Here is a 14735-nt window from a genome sequence, read left to right on the forward strand (position 1 = left end):
ATGGTCAACAACTAAACATGTGAAAAATGTGCATTGTGCCGCTTTTCAGTCATGCATGAGAGAGACTTGTTTTTCCCACTTAGGGAGGCATAGCTCGAAGGTCCCACCGGTCTGAGGCGCATTCAGTGCACATGTGTCCAGACTGGCTGACTGAGGGAGGGAGGCAGAGGAAGGGAGGGAGGCAGAGGAAGAGAGGGAGGCAGAGGAAGAGAGGGAGGCAGAGGGAAGCTGCTGCGGTGAATAACAGTGTATTACCACATCCAAGCTGGGATGAACTAGATAATAGCCTGGCTGAGACAGCTTCAGAACATTCTTTCTGTGTAACTGTAGAGTGGAGTGGAGGAGTAAAGAGTTGACTCCCTTAATGACCTTGACCCTCAGCATCACAGGTTACTTTTGAACCAGACAAACTGTTAGATAACTGCACTACTTGGTACCTATGGGTATTAAAGGCGTCAATGTTTTTTTTGTGTGTGGATAATACTGCCAAATCCTTTACCAAACCAAATATCGCAAATTGATTCATATCAGAAGAAATGTATCTCAACAGAAAGCCGGACTAAAATCCTCTGAACATTTCTACAATGTACTGTAGGACCTTCCCAGACGATATGTGGAAAAAGGCCAGAGAGAGAGGGGGCTGATGGGTAATAAAACATCCCCAGGGGTTGGGGGGTGGGATACAGTTAATAGACCCAGCGCGTGTGAGTGAGCCCCTCTCTGCACATGCTCCCTTTGAGGCAGACAGAAGATGGAGGAGAGACGGAGGGCGGAGCTAAATCATGTGACTTACTGCCCTCCAACTATTTTCCATGAGAAAGAGGATGATATGAGCCACAGACTCGGTTCTCTCCGCAACACCACCCCCCTTATGATGTCATTACAGGGTGTAGCCGTCTCATTACAAGTGTAGCCGTCTCACGGTATATATATATATATATATATATATATATATATATATATATATATATATATAGTTACAGCGTGTTAGATGCCAGCAAACCAAGGTCATGGCATGCATGACTGCCTTTAAAAAGGTACTTGATGTGGTGACAAACAGAAGGAGAAGCCTTCTCTTTTCTCCTCACACAGTGAACATGTTTACCTTCTCTAGGTTGAGGTCAGCTTCCACAATCTGCTGGACGGCGTGATGGGATAGGGAGGCGTTGCGATGCAGGAACGACGACAAGGTCTCCTTATCGCGGAGAAAGTCCTTCAGCTTGAAACCTTGAATGGGATGATGGAATACACATTCAACAGACTGACTAGGAACGCCGCGCTGCATACTTAGAAACTGATCTATTTAAAAGACAGAAAGGTGTTTTTATGGATACAATTGTGATTTAGCATCGAAACTCATCGTCTTGAATAAAGACATGATAGTCTATTATCTGGGGGAACTCCAAATACACAGTGTTCTTTGGGTGAAAGCTGTAAAGTTCTCAATAATATGGTATTGTAGATATATTATACTAATATACTGGCATGGACAGAATGGAGTGATACAGTGAGGGGAGAGATATCATGGACCCAGTTTACCCTGAGGGCTATTGTGTTCACTGGGTCAGAACATTCCAGAGAAGTCATCTCCACTTAAAAACCAGTTGAAGTCAGCTCAGCACTCTGCTGCTTCGCACTCCGTAGCCGGGGTTACTCTAGGGCGTTCCACTTTGGCCCAAATACTGAGCTAGAGTTCTGGGCTCCTCACTTTTCACTCTGTTCCGTCCCTCCCTGCCCAGCTTGAATTTGTAATCTCCTTACTTAAACATTAACGTCTCTGTGTTTGTGTTGCGTTAGTTAGCACAGTGACAAGAGTAGCTACCGGATACATGGTAAAGTAGCAACATTACCCCTTGGAGGGGGGGGCGGGGGGCGTGGGGGGGGGGGGGGGGGGGGGTTACTAGAAGGTAGTTTCACCCATATCTAGGGCCAAGGAGTTTTTCCTGGTCAACCCTAACCCTATTCCTAACCCTATACTATTTGAAGAAAACTTATACCTACAACTTTGTCTGTCCCTGTAGGAGAACCCTTTTGGGATCCAGGTAAAACTCAACTGGTAACACAAACTAGACAGGAAACACTTAGCTGCCCCAGAGGCTCCTGGGAGCAGGTCAGGGGGGACGTGGTATGTGTTGAAGAGACGTCCCCACAGCATTGAGACCACTCCAGTGCATAGAGACGACCCCAGAGCATAGAGACGACCCCAGAGCAAATAACCAAGGAGTGGTCATGAGCTCTAATCATCCTGACTTCAGGAAACAAGAGACTGGAGATGTGCCTTAGCAACAGCACTGAGTGAGAGGACTGCCATGAAAGACCAGAGGGATAGCCCCTAAAGGTACTGTCTGTCTGCACTTGGCCCCTAACTACTTAGTGAGAGTACTGCCATGAAAGACCAGAGGGATAGCCCCTAAAGGTACTGCCTGTCTGCACTTGGCCCCTAACTACTTAGTGAGAGTGCCGCCATGAAAGACCAGAGGGATAGCCCCTAAAGGTACTGTCTGTCTGCACTTGGCCCCTAACTACTTAGTGAGAGTACTGCCATGAAAGACCAGAGGGATAGCCCCTAAAGGTACTGTCTGTCTGCACTTGGCCCCTAACTACTTAGTGAGAGTGCCGCCATGAAAGACCAGAGGGATAGCCCCTAAAGGTACTGTCTGTCTGCACTTGGCCCCTAACTACTTAGTGAGAGTACTGCCATGAAAGACCAGAGGGATAGCCCCTAAAGGTACTGTCTGTCTGCACTTGGCCCCTAACTACTTAGTGAGAGTGCTGCCATGCAAGAAAGAGGGATAGCCCTGCACTTGGCTTAGGTGGTGACTATGCTGCGTCTCTGACCTACCAAAACAATAACAAGTAGGCTACAACAATACGAGGCAGACTGGCATCCAGGCTTGTCACTACTGGCCCTGGCTTCTGGTGAGTAATACTTGATAGACCCGAGGAGACTCTGATGGTTCACCTGTTCTCAAACCTCACTGACTCAACAAACAACCTACAATCAGACAAACAAAATGGCTGCCTTTGCCAAGAATGACAAAAGACAGTTGGCTACAGATCATTTCAGGTTGATAGAAGAAGACGTGGAACAAACGTACTGCACTACATCGGGAATAGGATGCAATTTGGGACACGGGGGACGACTGTCCTGACTGACTGAGTCTAATAACCTGAGAGAAGGAAGCTGCTTGTGGTGTTATTCAACAGAACCAAAACGGGAAATGAGAGTCTGGCTGATCTGGAACTTGACCGACCGACGGGGAAGAGGACAAAGAATGTGGGACACTAGGCGAGCCAGACCACTTTGAGAAGGAGAATTGTGCGTGCCGTGCATCCGCGCGTCAGTGTGAAGAGAATAGTTCTTAGCGACCTTCGAAAGAACAAACGACCCACCTAGGAAACCCCGTCAATCAGTCTGGCTGACACACCAACCCATTACATTAAAGCTAGTTTTTGTTACAAACCCGAAAAGAGAAATGCAATCAGCATCATATCGATATAGAACATACAGTGAGAGAAGAGAAAACGTCTGTGGATTTCGTGAGATTAAAGAGAAGTGGATATGTTTCATGAATAAGATTAAAGTGCTTCTGTTGTGACACGAGGCACTAATTCTAACAAAATGAACTTTCTCCCCTTTGACATAATGACACTCCCACTGTAAGGCTTTATATAGGGGAAGGATTTTATAGAGGGTCAATGCAGAGCTGTGATCTGCTCCTAGACTCCTTTTAAACACTGACGTAACCAATGTTAAGACGGGTTGCTTTTCAAGTCTTGGAGTTAAAACACGGGTATTTTTAACACTGACACCTTTCTCCACGTTTGTCCAAAACGGTTCACGTGACTCGTTTTAATTTGCCCGCAACATAATTATGCTGAAAGGAGCTGTTACGCGATAGTGTTGACACGGTCTTTGTGACCTGAATATCTCAGGTAATATCTTAACTGTGCTCGAGTCCTCTGGAAGGAAGCCTAGGTGGGAAGTTGTCCTGCAAGAAGTAGATAGACGATAAATGCATGTTGGAGTGGAAATGTGAAATGCTTTTTCACACCTTTTCTCTATCCAGGCCATAGTGGGGTCAGTGAGCTCATGTTCTGAAGCGATTCATCTTTTAGTGGTAGGCCTATGTCAGTCTCGGAACTACTCTTTGGTTAGATATAGAATCGCGATAGTATGGTTACCACAGACACAGTTCATTTATGCTCCTTTATGTGATAACGAATGACATTTGTTGTCTTCAAAATGTCAGCTTGATGGCTTAACAGCGGTCTTAGCGTTAACCTCGATGAGGTGCCATGAGGCTCACCCAGCAGTTGATATGACATAATAAGCCAATTCAACCTAAAAAAAAAAAGTCAATTAATAGTCCATGTCAGTTGAACGTTGAAATATGACATTGGTATAATGTTAAGTCAACGCATTTTGCCCGGTGGGTAGACAATATGTATGGCAGATATGTAGGTGTGTGGGGACTGGGACACCTCAAGACTCATGCAAGGGAAAGATGCTATCATCAACCTGATATCCTCGAAGACCTTTCCCCCCTCTTCCTGGGCCAAGGTCATGACACCACCATGTACCTTCCACTCTGAAAATGGCCACTCAGCAAGAGCCAAAAGCGAACAGTACCCATTAAATCTGTGGAGCAGTGTGCAGGAGGTTCTTTTCAATGGTATTCAGTTTTATCATGCAGTTAATACGATTACTTATTCACCATCTGAAATGAGATGGACAGTAACGCGAGGGGAGACGAGAGCACATAATGATCTCTCAAACAGGATGTAGACACATTCCAAGCCCAGGGTTGGTTCAGTTCAGACACAGACACAGCAGTCAAAACATTAAAGGGCCACTTAGTTTCAATCTGTATCCTGTTGTGATGGGTGGGTCCAGGGAGGTCTTCCTGCCATTTAAAGAGATAGGACAGGACATGGGCGCTGCCCCCCCCCCCCGTTGGTCCAGCAGCAACCTCCCCACCCCAGGACTGGCATGGACTGATTACACCAGTGCTATGCCAACCATAGAAATCTAATTACTAGAAGGGACAAAGCCTGGTCCCATATTTGTTTGTGCCATCAAGCCAACTCCCAGCAGATCTGTGACTAGGCTAACAAAGCCCCTCAGACCACCACGTTTTTTGACTGGATCACTCATGGGTACACTGAATCATAGAACATTTACTGGAATGAGAACGTCCATTCTAGTAATTATATTTCTATGCTGCCAACCTGCACCCATTGCCCTCCATTATGAGCCAAAAGGCCCCCTTTTGATTAGGGGCTGTATGGTCCCCAGTAATCTGCTTTTCTTCGCATTAGGAATTTGAGTTTTCACGGAGGCCATTAAAATCTAAGCATGCCATTTGCTCTGAACTCTCTGCACCGTATGGCCCCAGGAAAACGAGGACTGAAACTGTCAAACAAGTCTCAAGTTCAGTACTATGTGCTTCAAGTGTACAACGTGTGTCCTACGTCTATAGCTAGAAGGCATGTACAGGTAGGTGATCATACCTACCTACTGAAAAACCAGGCTAACCAAACTCAGATCAGTATGCGTGCAACACGTCTATGGCTCAGGGCCTATGTATGCAGGTGGGTACAGGCTTAGGATCAGATTCAGTAACATCAATGTACATGCAGAAACATACATAAAATGTGATGTCATGCAGTACTTTAAACAATACGTACAAATATATACATCAACGTAAATATATGGACGGTACATCAATATCCATGTACATCCCACTGGGCACAGATGTCATTTCAACGTCTAGTTTCCATTTCCATTTGGTTAAGTTGTCAACTAGCGAGAATTCAATGTGAAATCAACAACAAAAGAAAAAAGACGGAATTCCCGTATGTTGTTGACTTTTTGCAAATCCAATCAGTTTTCCACATTGATTCAATGTCATCACATTGCATTTACTTTGTTGAAATGACGTGGAAACAAAGTCGGTTCAACCAGTTTTTGGCCCAGTGGGATGCATCTTTACGTCTGTAGCTCAGGGTCTATGACCTGTGATCTGTCCTACCTGCCGTGTTGCCCTGTAGTTTCCTCAGAGCCCGCACCAGAACTTTGTAGCCCTCGAAGCTCTTGTCATTCTGGCTGTAGAGGAGGATCTTCTTGGCATCGATGAACAGACGGGAGATTCTGTGTTTCATAGAGAGGCGAATAGACGACGTGAGGAACAACGGTGGTAAAACACACATGCGGATCCTCTGGGGTTGAGGGTCTGAAAGGAGGAACAATGCTCCTTGTGGCATGGTCCGTTATTTCAATGTTTTAATGTCTTAGCTTACACTGTTTACTTGGTTGTTTGTCATAGACATGACTAATCAAATCATTCTATCAACTCAGGCAATGTTAAAGGGTCAGTTTACCCGGCATGAACTCACATAGAATCGTTGAAGTTGCCCACCAGCCCTGGGGTCTCTCCTGGTGTGGGGTGGCGGAAGCAGGGGTTGTTGGCATTGCAGATGATCCCTTGTACCCAGGGCAAGGTGCCCGCCGAGGGCATGGCCTTGTTCGGGAAATGGCCTGGAGGGGGGGGGGGGGGAATAGAGAAGTTCAATGATCGACACCACTCTATGTCACAATATCTCCCTATGAAACTGCCCAGACGGCCACTGAAGTCAAATGATTAGGTTGGGTAATTGTGGAACTTTAGTCAGTCACCCAACATTTCACAACGGCAGAGCAAGGAGGACTGAGTGAAACTCCATTTCAGCTTGGCTCAATTCAGCAGATCAAAAGAACAGCCAGGCGGACATCTTGTTTAGCAAGAGCACAGTACAACGGGGGAACCTGGAGTGGGCACAGGTTCCTCGTGTTCTCGGAGGAACTGTGTTATCTAGCAGAGAGACCAAGCCTGCGCCCCAAATGGCCCCCTATTCCGCAGGTGCTCTGGTCAAAAGCAGTGCACTATGTAGGGAATAGGGGGCCATCTGGGACGGAGACCAAGAGAGACCTCCATTGTCCGCAACCTCAAACTCCGTACCATAGACAACAGTCAGACCCCCCGTGGGGGTATCTGGTGAATAATTGCCTCGGTGAACCACATGATTCATGTGACCTTTGGATCAGCATTCACTTTCCGTGACGAGTCAGAAGAGGTTGTCAGTAAACCGTTATCTGCTACTGTAAAGCCCGGCAGATTGTGAAGCAATCACCTAGAGTGGGACGATACAGTGTGACCCAGTCCTGAGGTCAATACTGTTGAGTTGAGTGGGTGAAATCAAGTATTGCTATCTACGGCCGAGTTGACTAGTGACAAGATTGACAGTCAACAAAATGGTGACGTGCACATTCTGCAAAACAAGATGTTATAGAAGTATTCACACTTTACTTTTTGTGTGTGTGTGTGTGTGTGTGTGTGTGTGTCTGACAAGCCTACTGGATTTTTTTTAAAGCAGTGCCATTGTAGTGACACTTGAATTGTCCTTTCACAGTCCACAGTTAACGTATCATACACAGAGTTTAATAGTCTAGCCTACTGGCCTGCTGTCCAACCTACACTGAGTGTACAGAACATTTTGAACACCTGCTTTTTCCATGACATAGACTGCCCAGGTGAATCCAGGTGAATGCTATGATCCCTTATTGATGTCACCTGCTAAATCCATTTCAAATCAATATAGATGAAAGGGAAGAGACAGTTTAAAGAAGGATTTCTAAGCCTTGAGACAGTTGAGACGTGGATTGTGTATGTGTGCCATTCAGAGGGTGAATGGGCAAGACAAAAGATTTAAGTGTCTTCAAACGGGATGTGGTAGGCACCAGGCGTACTGGTTTGAGTGTGTCAAGAACTGCAACGCTGCTGGGATTTTCACGTTCAACAAGAATGTGCATCAAGAATGGTCCACCACCAAAAGGATATCCAGCCAACTTGACACAACTGTGGGAAGCATTGGAGTCAAGATGGGCCAGCATCCCTGTGGAACGCTTTCGACACCTTGCAGAGTCCATGCCCAATGGATTTAAAGGGGGTGCAACTCAATATTAGGCAGGTGTTCCTAATGTTTTGTACACTCAGTGTATTATATATTTATTTTTTATGTCACCTTTATTTAACCCGGTAGGCAAGTTGAGAACAAGTTCTCATTTACAATTAAGACCTGGCCAAGATAAAGATAGATAACAACACAGAGTTACACATGGAGTAAAACAAACATACAGTCAATAAAATAGTAGAAAAATAAGTATATACACAATGTGAGCAAATGAGGTGGGATAAGGGAGGTAAAGGCAAAAAAAAGGCCATGGTGGCGAAGTAAATACAATATAGCAAGTAAAACACTGGAATGGTAGATTTGCAGTGGAAGAATGTGCAAAGTAGAGATAGAAATAATGGGGTGCAAAGGAGCAAAATAATTAAATAAATACAGTAGGGGGAGAGGTAGTTGTTTGGGCTAAATTACAGATGGGCTATGTACAGGTGCAGTAATCTGTGAGCTGCTCTGATAGCTGGTGCTTAAAGCTAGTGAGGGGGATATATGAGGGCAAAGGTATAGCCTTCTGACCTGGTGAAATACAGTATGTACATCCCAAATAGCACCATATTCCTTATGGGCCCTGGTCAAAAGTACTGCACTATATAGGGAATAGGATGCCAATTGGGATGAAACCAAGATCTTTACTGGAGACCTGTATTGACAAGATAGAGATAAGGAGGGCAATAGACAGTATAGTAGCTATACATTCTTCCACTGACATCCATACTCTATTGATGTAAACAAACCTACTACACAGTCCAGTGTTGTTGGAGTCCTACTGGTATACATTTGAATTCAGGAAGTTAATTTAATGGAGATTAATTTACTATTACTTTCAGGTGAATTTCGTAATAATTCAATTTCATTGCACTCACTCTCTGATTTTACAGAAATAAACAATTCTATTTTAGCTTCTAACTTTGTCAAAACAGCTTTTAAAATGTCAACAACTGGTTTCTCGGAGTTGATGTTTTCTAAGAATTATTATCATGTTCTCATTAACATTCTTTGACCGCGTCAATCAATGTGAGTTTGCCAAGAGACAACAGGTACACGTTGAACACGGGTCGTTCCAGGAAAACGGCTTTTCTTGACTGACTCCATTGAATCAATGATCAACGGGTCTTTCACAAAGTGGAAATGCAAAGGAAATAGAATTACACTTAAATTAAGTACCCTCAAAGTTGAGAATATATTATCTGTGTAAGTAACAAACTGTTCCCAGAGCTGTTATGGTGTACTACAGGAGTTTTAAAGGCCAGTGGGTCAATATATCAAATATTGACCAACTGAGTGGGATATTGACCAACTGAGTGGGATGTTTTTAAGAAAACAGTATAGAGGGAGGACCTTGGCTTGGGATGAGGAATGGCAGGTGAGGCCATTAACGTACTCTTCTCTGCATTGACATTTCTTGGACAATAAAAATATCTATATTCCTTTCCAGGTATTTGTAACATTTCCACATGTGTTCACTAAGTCCACAAATGTTCTTCCCTTATCCATTGTTCTAGATTCTAGAAAAATGAAATCCATTGAGACACATTTCTTGTGGGAATCTCCTGCCTTCCACTGCTTTCCAATGAGTCTTGGACTCAATAAACAATAGTGGCTGATGATATAAAGGACAACTGTCTGGAATCCTGTTGTCCTCCATCTTGTGATCTCTGACTCATCTGACTACAAAGAATGGAAAATGGGAACAAATGATTACGGGCAACAGTATTCGGACCAAATGTCATGAGGCCTCTAGTACGTCACTACTTACCCAGTCGAGACACTAACATTATTCTTGAATTGCCTCATTATAACTGTGCAAATAGACAAAGCTCGATTTGAGTCGATTTGAGCTCAATTCAAATTCTAAAAGCTTTATTTAAATTGACATAAGACAGAAAATAGCACACTGTGAATTCAGGCACTCTGTATGTGTGGGCTACTCACACTCATGTTGCTCGTAGGGCGGGTAATGCATCCTCACAGATATGAGGATGAAGAAGATGAAGAGCGGCCATATTATCTCGATAACTAGCTGGAGCTGAAAGGGAAGTTCAGAAGGTCGATGAGAGACTGACAAATTCAGTCAGGACAAACAGCATTCAAACAGTGAAACCAATGCCATAGTAAGGAAGTCTGGTCTCCCTACAGAACAACCCATTTGGAGATTTCAATCATACAATCATGTGGAGTTTATTCGGGGCAAAACGACAGATGAGGAGGAATCTTTGAACCTGACATTGTTTGCAAAGTAGGGTGGCCATGGATGTAAAAACAATTTGACGCAAAAAAATACTGAATGTTTCAGTGTCTTAAAGCAGTGGTTCCCAACCAGGGGTACTAGGAGAGGTACTTGAGAAGACTCATTAGACCATAGGCCTACTGGTAAAATTCTCATGAGGGGGTACTTCAAGGGTACTCCGGGCAGAGCAAAATGTACTTGGTGGTACAATAACTGAAAATGGTTGGGAACAACTGTCCAAGAGTAGACAACCCACCTCTAAGCTTCTTTGTGTACTTTAGTCTACAATCCAGGTTACCAATTTCTTGACTATGTTGGATGGGTCATTTTGATTCTAAGAGACATCTCATCAATTACAAAAACATTATTTTAAAACCTAGGATCCCTTTTAGAATGGACTGGTCCAGCTTTTCAGTGGAAGTGGGTCATTCCACAAACCCTTATTGGGGTGTCAGGCAGCCATTAAGGGGTTTATCAGCTGTTGTTGGTAAATATATTATAATCTTTATCCTAGCTAGGACTGGGAGTGGGAAGGGAGAGGTGTTGGTTGGGTGGACATATGTTCACAACAGCTGCTGTCCTCCCAGCCCCAGACTCACAGAGCATCGGGATGGGGGATGGGAGACGAAAGGATGATTGGTCAAATGGAGGCCGGGGATATGTTCTATAAATGTATCTGGTTCTTAGATTCTTCTGAGAGATTTTGAGGTTTAACCGTTGGATGACATGATAAGACAAGGTGACAGTGTTGTTTAAAATGTTCCAGAATCCTTTGTGTGGAAAACGTGCACTTAAGACTCCTCCACGCTACGAGTCACCATCACTACATTGACTCTCTGCTACATTGACATCCTCTACGGTTTGAACGTCCTCAATGAGTCAAAGGATGAAGTTCATTCAAGCGTTTTTTTAAACTTTTTTTTACAATCTCACCCCTTTTACCAATACATAGACAATGCTATTATTTATGTGTGCATTGGCCACACAGACAACAATAGTAACATATTGTATATGCTACCAAACTTCGTAGCCAATAAACCTTGTTTTTTTCCACGACAACTTTCCTTGACATGCTCCCCTTATCTCACAGAATCTACGTGGGGTTGGTGGACTTTTATTTTGTAGTAGCTACTTACTGTCTGTCTCCGTCTGTAGGTGAAGTTCTTCCACAGCAGTAAGCCCAGTTGAGTAGAGACGGCCATCTCGCCTCAGGGACCTATCCTACAGCCGTCCAGCTCCCAACTGCAGAGCACAGTGACAACACAGTGAGACTCGGGGACCTTTTCTACAACTCTTGAGCTTCGCATCTGCAGACAACACAGCACAGTGAGACCAGAGAAGAAGGCTGTTTGAGTCCACTGGACACCACGCCACTCATAGGTCAAAGTCTAACCAAATATAACCATCAGATCTCCAATGGATACTGGACTGTATTAACCAATCAGAGTAGTTTCCAGGATTGGGAGATTCCGTGTCTGTTACAAAAAAACACACTGGGACTTTTGGATCTACAAACAGTCACTGGATACTTGGATACTTGGCAAGTGAAGGTGTGCCACCCACACAATTGCAAAAAAAAAAAAAAAAAGACTTTAATATCTAAAGTACCAAATGTCCTCATGACATTTCAATTTTAATCCAGCTATTGCAATGCAGAAATGAGCAATCACTCAAATAGCAAAAGGCAAATGCTGTTACTATCTAGTTACACAAACAGCTGTATTGTTAAATACTTCCAGATGCAACAGAGTTTTTATGACACAAATGGGCCCCGTGTGGCTCCGTTGGTAAGAGCATGGCACATGCAACGCTAGAGTTGTGGGTTCGATTCCCACGGGGGACCAGGATGCAACAACAACAAAAAGTATGAAAATGTATGCACTCTCTACTGTACATCGCTCTGGATAAGAGCCTCTGCTAAATTACTCAAATGTAAAGCACTTGCCATTCAATCAACTATGGTGACGCAACACTCTCTCAAACAATTGTAATCCCTTTTTTTTCAAGACAAAACTGTATGAGACGAGTGAAGGACCAGCAGACTACGCACGTAACATTTCATCAGTGATGTAGCCTATTCCGGGTGGGTGGGTGGATTGATAGCCTATTCCGGGTGGGTGGGTGGATTGATAGCCTATTCATTACGAAACACGTTCAAAAGATGAATTGGGCAAAATCTGAATGATAGTCTACCTCAGGTCCCAGCGTAATGAAGCAGATTTTCAAATGAACCGATCGTATATTGATTACATTTAAGGTTGTTACCATGTTTTTACGTTGTTTTTTCATTCAGCTTCATCGCATAACATAACAAACCACTACAGTACAAATTGTAAACAACAGCCTCCCTCCAAATGAATCAATGCGGTTGCCTGGTGCAGAATTGCTGCGGGCTCCTCTAGTGTTTTAATGTGGTTATTGCCATTTTTCACTCGTTCCAGATCCATATCATGATCATCTTTTTTTCCCCAATAGAAGCTTAGCCTGTTCTGTTTTCAACTACGGTCTCAAAACATTCAGAATACGAAAATCTTACAAAGACCAAGAACAAAATTAATCAGCGCTTTGATGAAACAGGCTATGAAAAAACACACAAAAAAACGAATGAATAACGATATGACAACCACTATGGTCAACGATGGGCCGACAATAAAACATAATTTTGGCAAACATCTGCTACCTTTAACTACAACATCAAGTCTGCATCAATGAATCAGAAACAAACATTTATTAAAACAATAAAAACATCATTTCACAAACTAAGACTTTGCATTCTTTCATTGTACTCGAATGTCAACCATATCAGTGCAATATAATAATCGAAATAACTTCAGAACTTCATGCTGGATGTTTCATTGTTTCAAGAGGAAGAGGTTACTCTCGGTCATTCAGCGCAGCGCACTCTTCTATACAATAAACCGCAGCAGATGCTGTAGTGTAGCACACACACTGTATTCATCAAGCACAATACGGTCATATGCGATAAAGGACATAACATACACTACCCACACTTTGTCATCTTACCCATCCGACCAAAACCTCATAAATGCATCTAAGTTATTCAATACATTTGATTGAGGATAAACACTAGAAATCATGTGTTGATTGTTGTGAACGACGTCGCGTACTATACAAGTGCGAAGGCAAAGATGCGCTTTTGTTTTGAAAATATTTACAAACTGAATCAAACATGCGCGGCGACCATGTACATCCATTCTGTAAATATCCAATAAAACAGTTCCTTTGGGATGATGCAGAACACTGCATATCACCCACTGAGCAACTTAACAAAGAAACAAAAAAAACGAACAAATAAAAACAACCGACCTTTTTCCCTAATGCTGCGAAAATCCAATTCTTCAATGTTCATAAATTGTAATTCCTTGAATTGGAAAAGGTAAAATGGACGCTTTTTTATTCGCTTTTTCACGACCGTTATTGTCTTCGCTGCTCTGTGTCTCTGGTTCTGCCTTTTTTCTCCTCCAAGCTTTTATAGTGGCAGCCAATGCAGCCGCTTTCAGAAGAGGAAAGGTAACTCGCGGTCAAAAGGATACGAGGCTGTTTGTGTTGCTGTCTCCTTAAACGGGACACACGTGTAGAGCCCCAAGAAAAACAGCTCTTAAGAGGGCTACGGTGCCCTATACAGATATATTTAGGTATTGAATCCGTCCATGCAACGTATACAATCATTTTATGATTGTGTAATTGTCATATCTGTATAATAGCCACATTTTGGGTTGAAATCAAGTGCTCAGTCTTGTCAGTGGCCAGTGGGGACATAATCGAGGTCAATAAATACCATCATTCTATGACAGACTCTAAATGTAGGTTCAATCTGAAGGCATATCAGTTCACACACTTTATAAATATAGAATTATGCTGTACCCTTTTGAAATAAAATTCTAGAAGTGTTGGAACTTCAGATTGAACCTACATTTAGAGTCTGTCATAGCATATTGATATTTATTGGCCCAAACACCATTCCACCTCAGTGACTTTGACTAAACAATAACTAGACACACAGGTTTGACGACCAGGTTCACTGGTTAACTAACTACACAATACTGTCCAACGATGCTGCATTCGTGATGACTAGGGCCAACATCAATGTATCATCAACTAGACCACAGGACAAAATACACTCTGAGCCTGGGCACAAGTTGAATGTTGAAGATTTATCACAGATTGTTGAGTAGAGTAATCCTAATTGGTTTGTGTCTCTGTCTTTAGGGGATGGGTGCAAGGACATGGTAGCATCTCTCTGCCAAGGGATCGACCATCTGGTGTTCAATCTTTAAATAGCTTGTCTAGTCTCTTCGGTTTAGTCTTACTGTATTACAGTCTTACATACATATACTCTTGTATTCACATTCAATATACAATATGGACCATAGAGTTCATGAACCCTGAAGGTCTTCATTTGTTGACTTTAGAGGGCAACACAAAGGCTGTTCCTTACAGTAGCCTATCTTCTGGCACCTTCATTGAGGAGGACGGGCTG

At 43.3% G+C, this 14735-nt stretch overlaps 1 protein-coding gene across 7 annotated transcripts in view; it reads right to left on the reverse strand.

Annotated features, from left to right (window-relative positions):
* Positions 1–13714, reverse strand: part of LOC139418892 (phospholipid-transporting ATPase ABCA1-like) — a 42394-nt gene extending 28680 nt beyond the window's left edge. For 4 of the 7 annotated variants that reach the window (XM_071168674.1, XM_071168672.1, XM_071168670.1 and 1 more), the window contains exons 1-6: positions 13562–13714; positions 11371–11476; positions 9940–10033; positions 6400–6541; positions 6036–6154; positions 1106–1227 (exon numbers count right to left, since the gene is read on the reverse strand). In XM_071168674.1, coding sequence (XP_071024775.1) covers positions 1106–1227; positions 6036–6154; positions 6400–6541; positions 9940–10033; positions 11371–11436 — 543 coding nt within the window. In that variant the 5' untranslated portion in view covers positions 11437–11476; positions 13562–13714. Of the gene's footprint in view, positions 1–1105; positions 1228–6035; positions 6155–6399; positions 6542–9939; positions 10034–11370; positions 11604–13561 lie in introns of those variants that run through there. The other 3 variants (XM_071168673.1, XM_071168671.1, XM_071168669.1) reach the window with 1 other exon arrangement.
* Positions 13715–14735: the final 1021 nt, after the last annotated feature.

Source organism: Oncorhynchus clarkii, chromosome 10 (assembly GCF_045791955.1).
Source record: "Oncorhynchus clarkii lewisi isolate Uvic-CL-2024 chromosome 10, UVic_Ocla_1.0, whole genome shotgun sequence".
NCBI classification, from domain to species: domain Eukaryota; kingdom Metazoa; phylum Chordata; class Actinopteri; order Salmoniformes; family Salmonidae; genus Oncorhynchus; species Oncorhynchus clarkii.